This window comes from Oncorhynchus kisutch, linkage group LG27, assembly GCF_002021735.2.
Source record: "Oncorhynchus kisutch isolate 150728-3 linkage group LG27, Okis_V2, whole genome shotgun sequence".
NCBI classification, from domain to species: domain Eukaryota; kingdom Metazoa; phylum Chordata; class Actinopteri; order Salmoniformes; family Salmonidae; genus Oncorhynchus; species Oncorhynchus kisutch.
In genome coordinates, this window is record NC_034200.2 from 22549184 (window position 1) to 22567083 (window position 17900).

Genomic DNA, 17900 nt, shown 5'->3' on the forward strand with positions numbered 1-17900 from the left:
CAAAACATTTTTGACTAATGGTTACACCACTGGTAGACCCTCCCTAAGTATAAGTCAGATACTCAAGTTGCTCAGCCACAGGAAGTCCATTGGTGTGTATAAGGGGTATGTTGACCAACAGTTACTATGGAACTTTTTAAGGTAAGGCTATTGCAGTGTTTTTGGAATGTAGGCCTATTTTTTTTTGGGGGGGGGGGGGGGGGGGGGGGGGTGTACTTGGATGACATAACAATTCATAGTGTATTGTGGGATTTGTATTTATCCATTCAGTTTGTATTTTTAATATAATATGGGCCTACAATTGATGCTGTCTCATTGGGATTTTTATTGTGATTGGATATTTAATTGAATTATATAGTTGTTTAATAAAGTTAAGTAGATATGGGTTGGTACAGATTATTTGCCTAATAATTTGCATATGCTTGTTTTTATTTTCAAATTTGATGTGTTGCTTTTGGGGAGAAAACTGTTAAACTGTCAATCCAAATATTTGATTAAAAATGTATATCTACAATTTGAAATTAAATCAAAATTCAGTATGACCAAGATATGACTTTCAATAACTTTTAAAGCACACTTTATCAGATATTCTAAACAAAGTCCTAGTTTAATGATTGAAAGGCATGTTTTGCTGTCCATGATGCAGTAGCCTATAGGATCAGCTCTTCCAGCCAGCTACCCAGGGGATCTTGATGTGATTGTGACTGTAAGCAGTGCTTGAGTGATGTAACCCAGAGATGACCCCTGCTTCTGGGAGGCCATCAAAGCACCCCATTTGCTGTGACTGGGCCCAATTTTCCCCTGTCTTTCCTGACAACTCACCATTACACTTAATTAATCAACCATGGAAAGTAGGTATTCACACCATGCCCAATGGGATCTGGAGGAATGTGGCCCTCCGCTAGCCGGGTGAGAAGCCACAGTCTCGCTGTCTTTAGTTGAATTACTTTCACCTCACATACATTTTATAATGCTGCATTTGAGGACATTGAGGATCCAGGTCTATTTAATCACAGTTGAGTACAACTGAACCCACCCGTGTTTACTTCCAAAGTGAAGTTAGTTAGTTAGCTAGGGTATCTACGTGTGCCACTTTAAAACATTGGTATTGGAATGACTGTATTAGTCACTCTTGGTTGACTTTGATTTGAAGTTCGATAACAACCTGGTCTTTTATCAGCTTCAGTTATTTTCAAATGACATTCAAACTCCGTTAGAATGGATGGTAGAAGGAGTGTTAGGCTACTGAGCTTCCAATGTGAGAGTTGTTGGGGGGGTGTTGTATTGATGGAAGTCTTCCCTTCTGAGCAATAACGGGATTAAAAAATAAAACACTTTTTATTGAAAAAGTTTCAAACCAACAGCCGCACATGTTTCGTTGTTGTTTTTAAACATATTTTTTAAATAGAAGTTTTTCTAAGGGCATTTTAGATTTGGCCTAGCTACATGAAGCCCAAATCACACAGGGAGACGTCCTTCAACTGCGTGATATTTTTGTGCGAGAGTAGCAAGCTTCAATTCACGTAAACTGTGTAGCTTATGCCAACGTACAGCGCATTCGGAAAGTATTCAGACCCCTTGACTTTTTCCACATTTTGTTACGTTAAAGCCTTATTATAAAATTGATAAAATTGTTTTTCCCCTTTGCCAGACTGCACACAATACCCCATGATGACAAAGCAAAAACAGGTTTTTAGACATTTCGGCACAAAAAAAGAAGAAATATCACATTTACGTAAGTATTCAGACCCTTTTACTCAGTACTTTGTTGAAGCGCCTTTAGCAGCAATTACAGCCTCTGGTTTTCTTGGGTATGACGCTACAAGCTTGGCACACCTGTATCTGGGGAGTTTCTCCCATTCTTCACTGCAGGTCCTCTCAAGCTCTGTCAGGTTGGATAGTGAGCATTGCAGCACAGGTATTTTCAGGTCTCTCCAGAGATCTTCGATCTGGTTCAAGTCCAGGCTCTGGCTGGGCCTCTCAAGGACATTCAGAGACTTGTCCCGAAGCCACTCCCGCGTTGTCTTGGATGTGTGCTTATGGTCATTGTCCTGTTGGAAGGTGAACCTTTGCCCCAGTCTGAGGTCCTGATCATTCTGGAGCAGGTTTTCATCAAGGATCTCTCAGTACTTTGCTCCGTTCATCTTTCCCTTGAATCCTGACCAGTTTCTCAGTCCTTGCCACTGAAAAACATCTCCACAGCATGATGCTGCTACCACCATGCTTCACTGTAGGGATGGAGCCAGTTTTCCTCCAGACGTGATGCTTGGCATTCAGGCCAAATAGTTCAATCTTGGTTTCATCAGACCAAATAATCTGTTTCTGATGGTCTGAGAGTCTTTAGGTGCCTTTTGACAAACTCCAAGTGGGATGTCATGTGCTTTTACTGGGGAGAGGCTTCCGTCTGGCCACTCTACCATAAAGGCCTGATTGGTGGAGTGCTGCAGAGATGGTTGTCCTTCTGGAAGGTTTTCCCATCTCCACCGAGGAACTCTGGAGCTCTGTCGGAGTGGCCATTGGGTTCTTGGTCACTCGAGGCCCTTCTTCCTCGATTGCTCAGTTTGGCCAGGAGGCCAGCTCTCGGAAGAGTCTTGGTGATTCCAAATTTCTTCAATTAAAGAATGATGGAGGCCACTGTGTTCTTGGGGACCTTCAATGCTGCAGAAATGTTTTGGTACCCGTCCCCAAATCTGTGCCTCAACACAATCCTGTTTTGGAACTCTACGGAGAATTCATTCGACCTCGTGGCTTGTTTTTTTTTCAAATCCTTTCCAAATCATGTCCAATCAATGGAATTTACCACAGATGGACTCCAATGAAGTTTTAGAAATATCTCAAGGATGATCAATGGAAACAGGATTCCTTTTACCTCATGGCTTGGGTTTTGCTCTGACATGCACTGTCAGCTGTGGGACCTTTATATAGACAGGTGTGTGCCTTTCGAGTCTCATAGCAAAGGGTCTGAATACTTTAAAAAATATATATATATATATATGATCTGTTTTTGCTTCATCATTAGGAGGTATTGTGTCTAGATTGATGAGGAAAATGTTTTATTTAATATACTTTAGAATAAGGCTGTAAAGTGACTGTAGGCCACATGTACAGTAGATATTGTTTGATGGATTCTTATTCAGCTCTTTGGCATAGGTCTGGTAAATATGTAAATATGACTCCTCAGTAAAAGACACATGACATCCCAATTGGAGTTTGCCGAAAGGAACCTAAAGGACTAGTGGTGCAACACAAAACTCACGGTTAGGATTGGATCACTGTTTTGAGTCACAGATCGGATCATTTTTCGAACCAGCAAAATAAAAAGAGGGAGACAAATATAACAAATATAACTTTGCTTTCCATTTATTACATAAAGAACAAGGAACTTTTCAATGTTTAAATAGAATCTTAAAATTTAAAATATTCAATACTCAATTGTTAAGTAAAGTGCAATATGAGGCATGATACCTTCTTCCTTTGAACAATAGTGAATGTAAGAATAGCCCGTGTCCACATCATCAAAAACAAGTAAAAAAGGAAAGAAAGCAAAGCAGACCTGAGCTCATACAGTTGAAGTGGGAAGTTTACGTACACTTAGGTTGGAGTCATTAAAACTCGTTTTACAACCACTCCACAAATGTATTGTTAACAAACTATAGTTTTGGCAAGTCGGTTAGACATCTACTTTGTGCATGACACAAGTCATTTTTACAACAATTGTTTACAGACAGATTACTTCACTTATAACTAACTGTATCACAATTCCAGTGGGTCAGAAGTTTACTTTCATTAAGTTGAATGTGCCTTTAAACAACTTGGAAAATTCCAGAAAATTATATCATGACTTTAGAAGCTTCTGGTAGGCTAATTTACATCATTTGAGTCAATTGAAGGTGTAACTGTGGATGTATTTCAAACTCAGTGCCTCTTTGCTTGACATCATGGGAAAATCAAAAGAAATCAGCCAAGACCACAGGGAAAATAAGTCTGGTTCATTCATGGGAGCAATTTCCAAACACCTGAAGGTCACATGTTCATCTGTACTAACAATAGTACGCAAGTATAAACACCATGGGACCACACAGCTGTCATACCCCTCAGGAAGGAGACTCGTTCTGTCTCCTAGAGATTAACGTACTTTGGTACATAAAGTGCAAATCAATCCCAGAACAACAGCAAAGGACCTTGTGAAGATGCTTCTATCACTGCATTTTCTTGGTTCTTGGTATTATCTGTAGTGATTGGGATATTGCTATTGGGACTCTCTAGCTTCCACTCTGCTACTGCTTCTAGCAATACCTGCTCCAGATTTGTGCCTGTGTGACTCTCATAGAGGGGGCGTGTCTGTAGCACCGGACTTCACATCGCCCACTCCTCTGTGGTGTAGTGAGCAGTCACAGTCACGTAGCTTTCCGTTGCCCTGGAGGTCCACCCGTATGTGGTGTAGTGAGCAGTCACAGTCATGTAGCTTTCCGTTGCCCTGGAGGTCCACCCGTATGTGGTGAGGGCAACAGAGGATGCCTTGGATACTTTGTTGATAATTTTGATCTTTTCCTGTTCATAAAGATCTGGCACAATCTTCATACTGAAAGTGGGTATGCGAGTGGATTTTGTAGCGTGGCTCAAGCACTTGCTACATATGTTTAAACACTTTGTTTTCCACAACAGAGTATGCCTCATGTCTTCAACGATAAACATCCCAATAGATTTTGTGATGGCTTCAGCCCGGTCTAATTCTGCAGCAAAGGGCTGCTTAAATGCCGTGGTGAGACGTTGTAGATTCTTGGCTGAGTTGGCTCCCGTCACTGACACACCAGGGTGATGACGCATTAATGTGTGGCCACACTCAATGTATTTCCATGATCATACGGATTTCTTGTGGCACAATGCCTACACACCGTAATGATGTTGTCCACCACCCTTCTTCCTTCATCATATTTGACAGGGAGGCCAAAATGCTCCCATACATGAGACTCAAATGAAGCGGGAGGCTTTTCCAGTTCTTCAGCTCCTCCGCTAGCTCCATGGCTGTCACCGCTCTTTAGTCTTCTTTGCTTTTTGCAACGCGAGAATCCAGGATTGATTCAACAGGCCCCGTTCACGTGAACAGTACACAAAACTGCTTTTAATAAATAATCAGATCAACCTTCAGGCTTCAGAGTAAAACACAGCACACATCTGTCTTGTCTTTATCTTTTCATTGCAACTCTGCATCGAGATTTAGAGAATTATGACTTTAAAAAGTAACAGCGGCAGTAGAACTGTATTTCACACTATGATGGTTAAACTATGCAATTGTTCCGTGGTTCACATGCGTGCTGAACCATGGGCGGTGATCCGTACGGATCGTTGTATGGATCAACTACAATCCGTTACACCACTATAAAGGACTCTCAAACCATGAGAAACAAGATTCTCTGTTCTGATGAAACCAAGATTGAACTCTTTGGCCTCAATGCCAAGTGTCATATCTGGGGGAAACCTGGCGCTATCCCTATGGGGAAGCATGGTGGTGGCAGCATCATGGTTTGGGTATGTTTTTCAGCGGCAGGGACTGGGAGACTAGTCAGGATCGATGAAAAGATGAAAAAGTACAGAGAGATCCTTGATGAAAACATGCTCCAGAGCGCTCAGAACCTCAGACTGGGGCGAAGATTCACCTTCCAACAGGACAACGACCCTAAGTACACAGCCAAGACAGCGCAGGAGTGGCTTCGGGACAAGTCTCTGAATCTCTTTGAGTGGCCGAGCCCGTGCCCGGACTTGAACCTGATCGAACATCTCTGGAGAGACCTGAAAATAGCTGTGTAGCAATGCACCCCATCCAACCTGACAGATCTTGAAATGATCTGTAGAGAAGAATGGAAGAAACTCCCCAGATACAGGTGTGCCAAGCTTGTAGCGTCATACCCAAGAAGACTCAAGGCTGTAATCGATGCCAAAGGTGCTTCAACAAAGCACTGAGTAAAGGGTCTGAATACTTATGTAAATGTGGTATTTCCGTTAATTTTTAATTTGTAAGAAATTAGCAAAAAATTATGAAAACCTGTTTTTGCTTTGTTATTATGGGGTATTGTGTGTAGATTGAAGATTTTTGTTGTTGTTGTTATACCCATTTTAGAATAAAGCTGTAACGTAAGATAATGTGGAAAAAGTCAAGGGGTCTGAATATCTTCAGAGTGCACTGTACACACAGGCAGATTTAATGGTTCGTCAGTATTGTTCATTCAGTTATGGTCAGCATTCTACATTCCCCAATAATAGTGGTGGAACAGGAGGTAACTAGCTGTGTGAATCAGGTGCTGGGGTACATGTGCAGAAGTGTATTAAGGTCTTCTGGTGTGTGCGTGTGCGTGTGTGTGCGAGGCATGTGTGTACTCAGCTATGATAAGTGAACACGCACAATCTCCCCCCATGTACAGTGCAACATGGAATCGTGCAGTGCTAAAACATCTCTCATACATAGTAGTGTAAAACGCTATGTTTTGTTTTCGTTCTGTCTCCTCTTCCCCTTTTCCGCCACTTGCTGATCTTGTATTAAATGAAAATGAGTTGTATCCTTAAACTGTAGTTCATAGCCTATCACTCAGTCATTCAGGCCAGTCCTTCAAATAGTTCTTGGCACAACGAACAAAGTTTAGGTAAAACGTGTTATGTCTCACTCTCAGGCAAGTTAACAGTCCAATTTTGGGGAATACTGCTGCTCATCGCGGCGAAGTGGGCTACATAATGACTTGTGATGGTTGCATGCCTAGTGAGGATGCAGGCAGGGGTTGTCAGTAAATGCCAGGCAGCTCTGGGCCGCCAGCCGGCCTTGTAGGCTGGAGCTTTACAATAACAGACACAATTCTGTCTTTTCCTGTTGGTAGTATGGCATCCAAATCAGGTCTCATCTACTATACTGTGTGTACTGTAGTAGCAAGCTGCTTCTCTGGGACTCTGGTCAGGCCTTAGGTTGGGTTTACACTCAAGTGAAGATGGAGCATGTCTATCACCATGACAGGGTCACAGCTGTCATTGGCCATGCTTTGTTAGGTGTGTGCCACTGTCCATCAAATTAGCTGGAATGGTAGAGTGCATTGGTCCGTGCGTGTTTTAGTCATGTTTATGTTATTTGGACCAAGACCTAGGCAGGTTTGATCAAATTAATTTGGCTATATTTTTATTTGCTTTCAGCAGAACTGAAAATAACCGTGTATTAGCATGACAATCCAAAAAGCCATGTTAGCACCAAATGACCCATAATCAGACCGACTCATTTGAGAGCTAGCCCAGTAGTCATTTCAGAACTATCACCTGATGTAACGGTCTTCCTGTTGTGAAGGAGAGTCGGACCAAAATGCAGCGTGTAGATTGCGATCCATGTTTAATGAACAAAACGTAAAACACGAATCAATTATAAACACTACAAAACAAAGAACGTAACGAAAACTGAAACAGACTATACCCATGTCACACCCCGGCCTGACCAAATAAATAAAGACAAACACAATAATACTTCGACCAGGGCGTGACACCTGAGTGTATTTCCACTGCATTGGGAAAGTATTCAGACCCATTCCCCTTTTCCACATTTTGTTACATTACAGCCTTATTCAACATGTATTCAATACATGTTTTTCCTCATCAATCTACACACAATACCCCATAATAACATCACAATACCCCATAATGACATCACAATACCCCATAATGACATCACAATACCCCATAATGACGAGGCCAAGAAAGGATTTTAGAATTTTTTTGCATAAATAAATAAAATATTTTTTTTTTTGCATAAATAAATAAATAAACATAAATATTATTTCTGGCCAAACTGAACAATCAGGAGATAATGGCCTTGGTCAGGGAGGTGACCAAGAACCCGATGGTCACTCTGACAGAGCTCCAGAGTTCTTCTGTGGAGATATGAGAAGCTTCCAGAAGGACAACCATCTCAGCAAGACTCCACCAATCAGGCCTTTATGGTGGAGTGGCAAGACGGAAGCCACTCCTTAGTAAAAGGCACACAACAGCCTGCTTGGAGTTTGCCAAAAGGCACCTGAAGGAGTCTCAGACCATGAGAAACAGGATTCTCTAGTCTGATGAAACCAAGATTGAACTCTTTGGCCTGAATGCCAAGCGTCAAGCCTGGTGGAAACCTGGCACCATCCCTTCGGGGAAGCATGGTGGTGGCAGCATCATGCTGTAGGGATGTTTTTCAGCGGTAAGGACTGGGAGACTTGTCAGGATCAAGGGAAAGATGAATGGAGCAAAGTACAGAGAGATCCTTGATGAAAACCTGCTCCAGAGTGCTCAGGACCTCAGACTAGGCGAAGCTTCCCCTTTTAACAGGACAACGACCCTAAGCATAACAGCCAAGACAATGTAGGAGTGGGTTTCGGGACAAGTCTCTGAAAGTCATTGAGTGGCCCAGCCAGAGCCCGGACTTGAACCCGATCGAACATCTCTGGAGAGACTTGAAAATAGCTGTGCAGTGACTCTCTCCATCCAACCTGACAGAGCTTGAGAGGATCTGCAGAGAAGAATGGGAGAAACTCCCCAAATACAGGTGTGCCAAGCTTGTAGCATCATACCCAAGAAGACTTGAGGCTGTAATCACCTATTTAGTTATGTAAATGTGATATTTTTATTTTTTATGAATTAGCACAAAAAAATCAAAACTTATTTTTGCTTTGTCATTATGGGGTAGTGTGCGTAGATTGATGGGGAGACAATGTAATCCATTTTAGAATAAGACTATAACATAAGAAAATGTGAAAAAAGTCAAGGGGTCTGAATATTTTCTAAATGCACTGTATTTGCCCATGTTTTAGCACTGAATGTGAATCGTCTTTACTCACCCTTTCTCCCTTCCGTGCACGATTCAAGTCTGTCTGTCTTTCTCTGTCCCTCTCCCCCCTCCCTATATCTTTCTTGCTCTCTCTCTCTGCCCCCCCCCCTTATATTCTTTCCCTCTCTCTCTCATGTGGTGCACCTGTGTGCAGTGCGCTGGAAGGAGGCAGGCCAGGCAGGACATTGGGAGTAAGGCTGGGGCCGAGGCCACTGATTTGGAAGGGCCCCTCAGAGAGAAGAAGAGAGAGAGCGAGAGAAGAGAATGTGTGCAGCTTACGTAAAGGGCAGATGGGCCCAGCTGGGCGTGCGGTGTGGATGGGATGGAAAGGGCAGAGAGTGTGTGGATCTGAATCGGGCGGTCTGTCACCCCATTGCCTATTTAGTGCTCTGCTTTTGACCAGGCCCCATAGGGCGTATAGAACAAGGTGATATTTGGGACACAGCCTAATAGCCAGGTCAGAGAGACAGCCTGGAAAGAGAATCAGAACAGATAGTGAAGTGGACAGCAGTTATAATGTTATCTCTATAGTTTACAAATAATGCCTCATGTATGGAATCAAGTCGCATCAATGCTTGGATATGTAGAGCATTTTAAGTCAACGTTTTTCCGTTTTATGTGCTGAGTATGTTACTATGAGTGAACTAATCTCAGCAAAAAAAGAAATGTTCCTTTTTCAGGACCCTGTCTTTCAAAGATAATTCGTAAAAATCAAAATAACCTCATAGATCTTCATTGTAAAGTGTTTTAACACTGTTTCCTTGCTTGTTCAATGAACCATAAACAATTAATGAACATGCACCTGTGGAACGGTCGTTAATACACTAACAGCTTACAGACGGTAGCCAATTACGGTCACAGTTACGAAAACTTAGGACACTAAATGTGCCTTTCTACTGACTCTGAAAAACACCAAAAGAAAGATGCCCAGGGTCCCTGCTCATCTGCGTAAACGTGCTTTAGGCATGCTGCAAGGAGGCATGAGGACTGCAGATGTGGCCAGGGCAATAAATTGCAGTGTCCGTACTGTGAGACGCCTAAGACAGCGCTACAGGGAGACAGGACGGACAGCTGATCGTACTCGCAGTGGCAGACCATGTGTAACAACACCTGCACAGGATCGGTACATCCGAACATCACACCTGCGGGTCAGGTACAGGATGGCAACAACAACTGCCCGAGTTATACCTGGAACGCACAATCCCTCCATCAGTGCTCAGACTGGACTGAGGGCTTGTAGGCCAGTTGTAAGGCAGGTCCTCACCAGACATCACCGGGAACAACGTCACCTATGGGCACAAACCCACAGTTGCTGGACCAGACAGAACTGGCAAAACGTGGTCTTCACTGATGAGTCGCGGTTTTGTCTCACCAGGGGTGATGGTCGGATTTGCGTTTATCGTGGAAGGAATGAGCGTTACACCAAGGCCTGTACTCTGGAGTGGGATCGATTTTGGAGGTGGAGGGTCTGTCATGGTCTGGATCGATGTGTCACAGCATCATCGGACTGAGCTTGTTGTCATTGCAGGCAATCTCAATGCTGTGTGTTACAGGGAAGACATCCTCCTCCCTCATGTGGTACCCTTCCTGCAGGCTCATCCTGACATGACCCTCAAGCATGACAATGCCACCAGCCATACTGCTCGTTCTGTGCATGATTTCATTTAAGACAGGAATGTCAGTGTTCTGCCATGGCCAGCGAAGAGCCCGAATCTCAATCCCATTGAGCACGTCTGGGACCTGTTGGATCGGATGGTGAGGGCTAGGGCCATTCCCCCCCAGAAATGTCCAGGAACGTGCAGATGCCTTGGTGGAAGAGTGGGGTAACATCTCACAGCAAGAACTGGCAAATCTGGTGCAGTCCATGAGGAGGAGATGCACTGCAGTACTTAATGCAGCTGGTGGCCACACCAGTTACTGACTGTTACTGTTGATTTTGACCCCCCCTTTGTTCAGGGACACATTATTCCATTTATGTTAGTCACATGTCTGTGGAACTTGGTCAGTTTATGTCTCAGTTGTTGAATCTTGTTATGTTCATACAAATATTTATACATGTTAAGTTTGCTGAAAATAAACGCAGTTGACAGTGAGAGGATGTTTATTTTTTTGCTGAGTTTATGAGTTGCATCATGTGTTGACAGACTTGGCTTCTCACAGGTGGGAGAGCTGGAGGTGGGAGGCCAGCCGGTCAGCAGGCAACATGTAGCAACCCATTCTGTCTGCCATGTTGTGTTGTGTGGGTTGGCTAGACTCTCATTCCACCCTGGGCCCTATCAGCTGTACAGCTGCCCTGCCCTCGCCTCGCACTGAACAGGTGTGCTCCTCCTTCAGACGCTCAGCAGTTAAAACACACACCACACGCACACAGGCATCACACTGAGGAGAGCAGCCTCCACACACACTTTCCCACGCACGCGCACAGGTGCGCACATCTCACAAACTCAATGGCCAGCCAGGACATTTTGGCTGTAATAATGTTATTGATATGCAAGAGTTTTGTTTGGTGATATTGTATTATTTATCCCCTCTTTCGTTTACAATTCAACACAGAGGGGTTGGGGATTCTTGTGAAAAAGGTTAACTTTGTTTTAAATGTAACATTTGGGTGCATCTAGACTCCAAACATCACTAGGGGGCAATCACGAAAATATGGGATTTTTCAGTTGTTTTGTTTGTCTTTTGATGATGAATAAGTTGTTTGCTTGCGTGAAGCCGTCTCTGCTGGGAGCAATGGCCCGGGGAGCTCAGATGGTGCCGTTAGACCGTGTGTGTGTGTTTTTGTTCCTCGTGCCTGCGTGTGTACTTAGCTTTTCATATCCCTCTGACTGCACATAATATCCAACAGTGCACTCCAGGAGACACCAAATCCAAAAACCCACAGCAATCCAAACCTTTGTCACGTGTATGATTAAGGTAGTATAACATTTACCTGAATGAGTTGTATTGAAACTATAACATGTTGAATAGTTATTAATGGTTCTGTGGTGCCATGGGAGGGAACATGTGCTGCTCTGGCTGTGTGAGTTAGTTAGTCAGATGAACGTAGCAGTCTCACTAGTGAACTTTTGGGGTTAGTGAGGAGGTCAGGTCAGAACGAGGACCATCTGACACCAACAGATGGAGGGAAGAAACTGCAAATCAGGACGACAAGACCAAATGTTGATTTTGGACACACAACAACAATTTCAGTTCAAATCAAGTTTGCACCAATGCGCCCACCTCGACTACAGAGTTCTAACATGCAATGTAGAACTAGGCCTGTAACTGGACAAAAGTAAAGTACTCTAGAATTAAATGATTTGTGCATTTTGCCATCCGCAGTGTTAGCCTCATTACTGGACATGCCACCAAGACCTTTTGGTGTTGGGCATCTACACTGCAGCACTATTCACTAGTACAGTAGCCTATTTCACACTGGTTTGTGTTCAATATTGGTGCAAAGTGCACCTCGGGCCTGTACATTCAGCGAAATGTAGGTAGTTGACCGACAGGCTTATTCCTTGAGTTGTGTCTCATTGAGTGAATCGCCTACCCACTCCAGCCTGGAGGTAGACTAAATACAGGTCTCCCTTAACGTTCAAACATCTCTAACGTTCTTCTCTCTTTGTGTTCTAGAATGGAGCTGTTCCAGGGGAACCCGTGAAGACAGATAAGAACTCCAGGAGAGGGAACTGGGGGAACCAGATAGAGTTTATCCTCACCAGCGTGGGCTATGCTGTGGGCTTGGGAAACGTATGGAGGTTCCCCTACCTCTGCTACAGAAATGGAGGAGGTACGTCTTCACACTCACAACACACTGATTATATAGTAGTTATGACAGCAACACATTCTAGTTTATCCACAATTTTGCAGTGTTTTAAAAAGCAATCAAAGTAGCAGGTTGTCAAGTTTAAGTTTACGGTCCTCACATTGTGTCAAATGGATCCAAGTCATTCTTGGCTTCATTCCCCCTCAATTCAAATGTTTTCACTCCTACATTTGTCTTTAGTCTTCTATACATTTTGTGTTCGGGGATTGCCATAGAAGGGCACACAGATGCAGTAGCCTGTGCATTAGGTCACACAATGACATAGCTGAGTATAGAGCCAAGGGGACTGGTGTAGCTCAAGGCTCTGCAGTAATAACACCACAGTAGACTATCAGCTTGCTGAGGCCTGGGCTACGTCCCAAAAGGCACCCTATTCCCAATATTGTGCACTACTTTTGACCAAGGCTCATAGGTAAAAAAGAATGCTCTGGTCAAAAGTTGTGCACTATAGGGAAGCTATTTGTGTCGCAGACAGCCTGCTCCTCAATCTCCAGTCTTTCCTCTAACACATGATTTCAGACTACAGTCCCAGAGGACAGGTTATTCCCCAGACCCATTGGCCCCAGTGGCCCCCACATTAAACCAGTCAAGCAGACAGAGGATTGCTGCCTGGCTTAGCATCACCCTCTGTTTGATGCTCCCTCACCTCTTTCACCTCTTCTGGCTGGCATAGACATAAACATCTCTCCTTCCAATCTGACCCCTCACTGCATTACGCTGCAGAAATAGGATATTGCCATGGGATGCCAACTTTTCTATATGAGCTAGGCAATTTTTCTATTCTAGACACAAACATGACCTTAACATTTGACTGCTCATTCACTGAGCATTGCATAGCAAAAATATGATATTGCCCATGTCTGGGGATGACAACTTTTATATGTATGAAAAATAATGATATTCTAGACACAAACATGACCTTACAATCCATCCACTCACTCACTCACCGAGCATTAAGCAGCATAAATAGGATATAGTCACAGCACGGAATACCAATTTCTGTATATTGATTTATTTTTCATTTGAATGACCATTAGGTAAGCCATTGGTTGTGAGCAATAATTAACATATGCATACTTACAATAAGTACAAGTTTAAAGATTCAAATAACACAAAGCTGGATTCTAGTCGATTTCATACAAATGTTTTGGCTTGACTTAACTGTTGACCTGACCCGCATGTTATTGTTGTTTAACAGGAGCCTTCATGTTCCCCTACTTCATAATGCTGGTGTTCTGTGGGATCCCTCTGTTCTTCCTGGAGCTCTCCTTCGGACAGTTTGCCAGCCAGGGATGCCTGGGGGTCTGGAGGATCAGTCCCATGTTCAAAGGTGAGCCAGTTAACAACCACTGCTGCCGTTGGTCAGTCATGTTCAAAGGCAGGCCAACAACCACTGCTGCCGTTGGTCAGTCATGTTCAAAGGCAGGCCAACAACCACTGCTGCCCGTGGTCAGTCATGTTCAAAGGCAAGCCAACAACCACTGCTGCCGTTGGTCAGTCATGTTCAAAGGCAAGCCAACAACCACTGCTGCCGTTGGTCAGTCATGTTCAAAGGCAAGCCAACAACCACTGCTGCCGTTGGTCAGTCATGTTCAAAGGCAAGCCAACAACCACTGCTGCCGTTGGTCAGTCATGTTCAAAGGCAAGCCAACAACCACTGCTGCCGTTGGTCAGTCATGTTCAAAGGCAAGCCAACAACCACTGCTGCCGTTGGTCAGTCATGTTCAAAGGCAAGCCAACAACCACTGCTGCCGTTGGTCAGTCATGTTCAAAGGCAAGCCAACAACCACTGCTGCCGTTGGTGATTGGCATTACGTCATTGCTATTGGTCAGTGGCAACTAATCACTGACTGTATCTCATGCTTAGGAAACTGAAAGGTGGAAAATAAATGGCAACATTTATTGTCTGCTTGGAATGCTTAATGTCATTTTTTTCTTTTTTTACATGACTTCAGTCAGAGAAGTCCATTCACCTCTTCAGCTCCTGGTATCATTCTAATGTTGTTTCAATCCCTCTCCTGCATCAGGTGTGGGCTACGGGATGATGGTGGTGTCCACCTACATCGGTATCTACTACAACGTGGTGATCTGCATCGCCTTCTACTATTTCTTCTCCTCCATGACCAACCTGCTGCCGTGGACCTACTGCAACAACCCCTGGAACACGCCCACCTGCAACGGCGTGGTGACGCCCACGGGCATCAACAACACCCTGGCCAATGTCACCCGCAGCCTGGTCACCGGGGCCGCTGAGGTCGCCGTGGAGGTGGTCAATAAGACGAAGAGGACCAGCCCCAGCGAGGAGTACTGGAAGTAAGGCCTAACCCGGACCCGGAGTCAGTTATCAATCCTTATTTGAATCCCAAAAGATCTTGTTCTAGATTAGGGCTGTGACGATACCTGTATCGCAATATTTTTTTCCATGGCAAAAATGAAAACACAAAGCAAACTATTTGGTCCTTTAAAAACCTGCTGTATGTAAAATATTGTGTGTTTTAGCTTGGAAAATAACTAAACGTGACTCTGGATGGCAACATAAAGACGTTTTCCTGAAAAGGTTCATTCGTGTTTTGTTTTCTTGCTACGATACTAATGAGTTTTGCGTTACTGGTATCGTCCCGGACCTATTCTAGATCTGTTGAGTGCTGGAAGGAAGGCCTGAGTGTGCAGTTGAAAAATTCCCAGGTTTTCCAGAAGCCCTGGACGGAGAATTCCAGATTTCCTGCTTATTCCTTTCTGATTCCAGGAATTTCCAACTGGGATTTCTATAAAACCTGGGAATTTTAGGAGTTACCGTCATTTTTCAACCCTACAGTACCTGAGTGGGAAGGTGTGGGCATGGCTGACTCTGACTCAGGTGTACTAGATTAAACAGACTGCAAGGGTTAATACACACTATTACTCCTCGATACATGTATGTTCAGTAAAGCAGCACCCAACGTGTTTTGACACAAAGTATGTTTGACTATGGGTTAACAAAAGAGGGTTTGTGTATCTCTGTAAAGGAATGTTTGAGATGCTAGATACTTCAGTTGATTTGAACAAGCAGGCAGGCATGTTTGCCTTGCTAATCCGGGCCTACGATGAATCATCCAGCCTTCACCAAGCATTACTCATTGTTCACTGTCTGAGGTACACACCATTAGATGTTTAGTATATTTTCCTAGAAAATAATATTATCTGGATTCTTACTACATGGGAAGTAGTGTAGCTGTTCTATACCCCTAGCATTGAGAATAGGGCCCATTCAAAGGAAACAGTGTGGTTGGTTAATGACTTTCTAAATGTTTTGTGCTTAGCCTTCCGTCCGAGTGGTGCTGTCTGTCAGTATATCATGAAAGGAGTTGTTGTTCCCGTCAACTGTCAGTAAAGATAATCCATTGTCTTGGCACCAAGTGGTTTTTGGTCGAGCTGCTGCTGCATTGAAATATGGGCTTCGCTCATTGTAATGCCAGGGTACATCTGAACAATGCTTCTTCTCTATCTTTCAGGAATGAACGTAAAGACATTATTTGTCCCTGCGGCACTAACTATATATTCCATGTTTCTCCTCCCAGACGTTGTTGTTGTGAATAGACACGGTGATACATTTTTTCTCTTCCCCACAGACACTATGTGCTGAAGATCTCAGACGACATCGGGAATTTCGGGGAAGTCCGTCTCCCTATTCTGGGATGTCTGGCTGTGTCCTGGGTGGTGGTCTTCCTCTGTCTCATCAGAGGAGTCAAGTCTTCAGGAAAGGTGAGGTGTCTTTCTCTCTCTCTCTCGCTCTCGCTCTCTCTCCCTCTCTCTCTCTCTCTCTCTCTCTCTCTCTCTCTCTCTCTCTCTCTCTATCCCTTTCTCTCCCTCTCTCTCTCTCTCTCTCTCTTTCCCTTTCTCTCTCTCTCCCTTTCTCTCTCTCTCTCTCTCTCTCTTTCTCGCTCTCTCGCTCTCTCTCGCTCTCTCTCGCTCTCTCTCTCACCTCCAAATGTCATTGTTTGGGCCAGTAGTTTTTCCTGGTCAAATAACTTAGTCTACAGTCTGGAAGAACTCCTGGTCATAGTGTATAATTGACACACATTTGGGGATTTTCTCACTCGTTCTTCTCCTCTCGATGGTCCCCAGGTGGTGTACTTCACAGCGACGTTCCCCTACGTGGTGCTGACCATCCTGTTCATCAGAGGCATCACCCTGGAGGGAGCTGTCACCGGCATCAAGTACTACCTAACCCCACAGTGGCATAAGATCCTTGACGCTAAGGTGTGGTTAATCATATAGAAATAACATAGTTATAAGTCCTGGAATTCTTTGCCATTACTGTAGTGAAGTACTACTTTATATGAGTTGTAAACAGTTACTGTTTATTACTCATATAATAGCTCTGTAGCTCTTCATAGCGTTGGTTCATTGGCTTTCTCATAACACAGCTGTTGAAAGAGACAGTTTGATCAGATGTAATATGCCTCAGATATTAAATAAGGTTGTTCTTCAGTGGTTGTACTGACACATGTTTGTCCGTCTGTCCAGGTATGGGGAGACGCTGCCTCTCAGATCTTCTACTCTCTGGGCTGTGCATGGGGAGGGCTCATCACTATGGCCTCCTACAACAAGTTCCACAACAACTGCTACAGGTACTCTACTCTTCCTCTCCCCTCCCTGTTCCCCACTAAACTCTCCACTTTACTACCAAATAAACCCTGGACGCATCCCAAATGGCATCCTATTGGGTCCTGGTCAGAAGTAGTGCACTATAAAGGGACTAAGGTACCATTTGGGACGCATATCCTGTCAGAGTTCAGGTCTTTTTCTGTGTCAAAAAGGGGCTTAGGTGGTGTGTGTAGCTGGGGGCGTGGCAGAGGGTGTGGCAATAAAAAAAAAAAATTACATTTTAGAGGCCACCGTCTTGGTGGTGTAGAGAAATTTGAGCGTTTTTAAGCCAAATTCCTGCAATGATACACATTTCTCCATGGAGCTGAGTTTTAAAGCTAATTTCCTGTGATTTTATGCATTTTGCCATGGCTAATGCTGTGTTCTTTTGCTCACACATAATAGCAAAATGAATACTGCTAAATTCATTGTTTTTGGAATTTTCTTTTCTCTCTGACTGTCTAGCTTTTATTTTGGTTATTGTTAGTTCTCAAAGATTAAATTATTTATAAATATATAGGTCCATTATATTTTCTACAAACTTTATATCTGTTTTAGTCATTTAAGTTTACATTTCAAGCGTTTTTCATCCCGAAAATGTCTTTTTTTTAAACTGTTTGGATTTAGGCA

At 43.7% G+C, this 17900-nt stretch overlaps 1 protein-coding gene across 4 annotated transcripts in view; it reads left to right on the top strand.

Moving 5' to 3' along the window:
• LOC109871724 (sodium- and chloride-dependent glycine transporter 1) overlaps positions 1-17900 on the top strand; it is an 84034-nt gene that overhangs the window by 52528 nt on the left and 13606 nt on the right. For all 4 annotated transcript variants that reach the window (XM_020462690.2, XM_020462691.2, XM_020462693.2 and 1 more), the window contains 6 exons: positions 12452-12608; positions 13843-13974; positions 14672-14957; positions 16253-16385; positions 16749-16883; positions 17151-17254. In XM_020462690.2, the coding sequence (XP_020318279.1) occupies positions 12452-12608; positions 13843-13974; positions 14672-14957; positions 16253-16385; positions 16749-16883; positions 17151-17254 (947 nt within the window). The remainder of the gene's footprint in view (positions 1-12451; positions 12609-13842; positions 13975-14671; positions 14958-16252; positions 16386-16748; positions 16884-17150; positions 17255-17900) is intronic.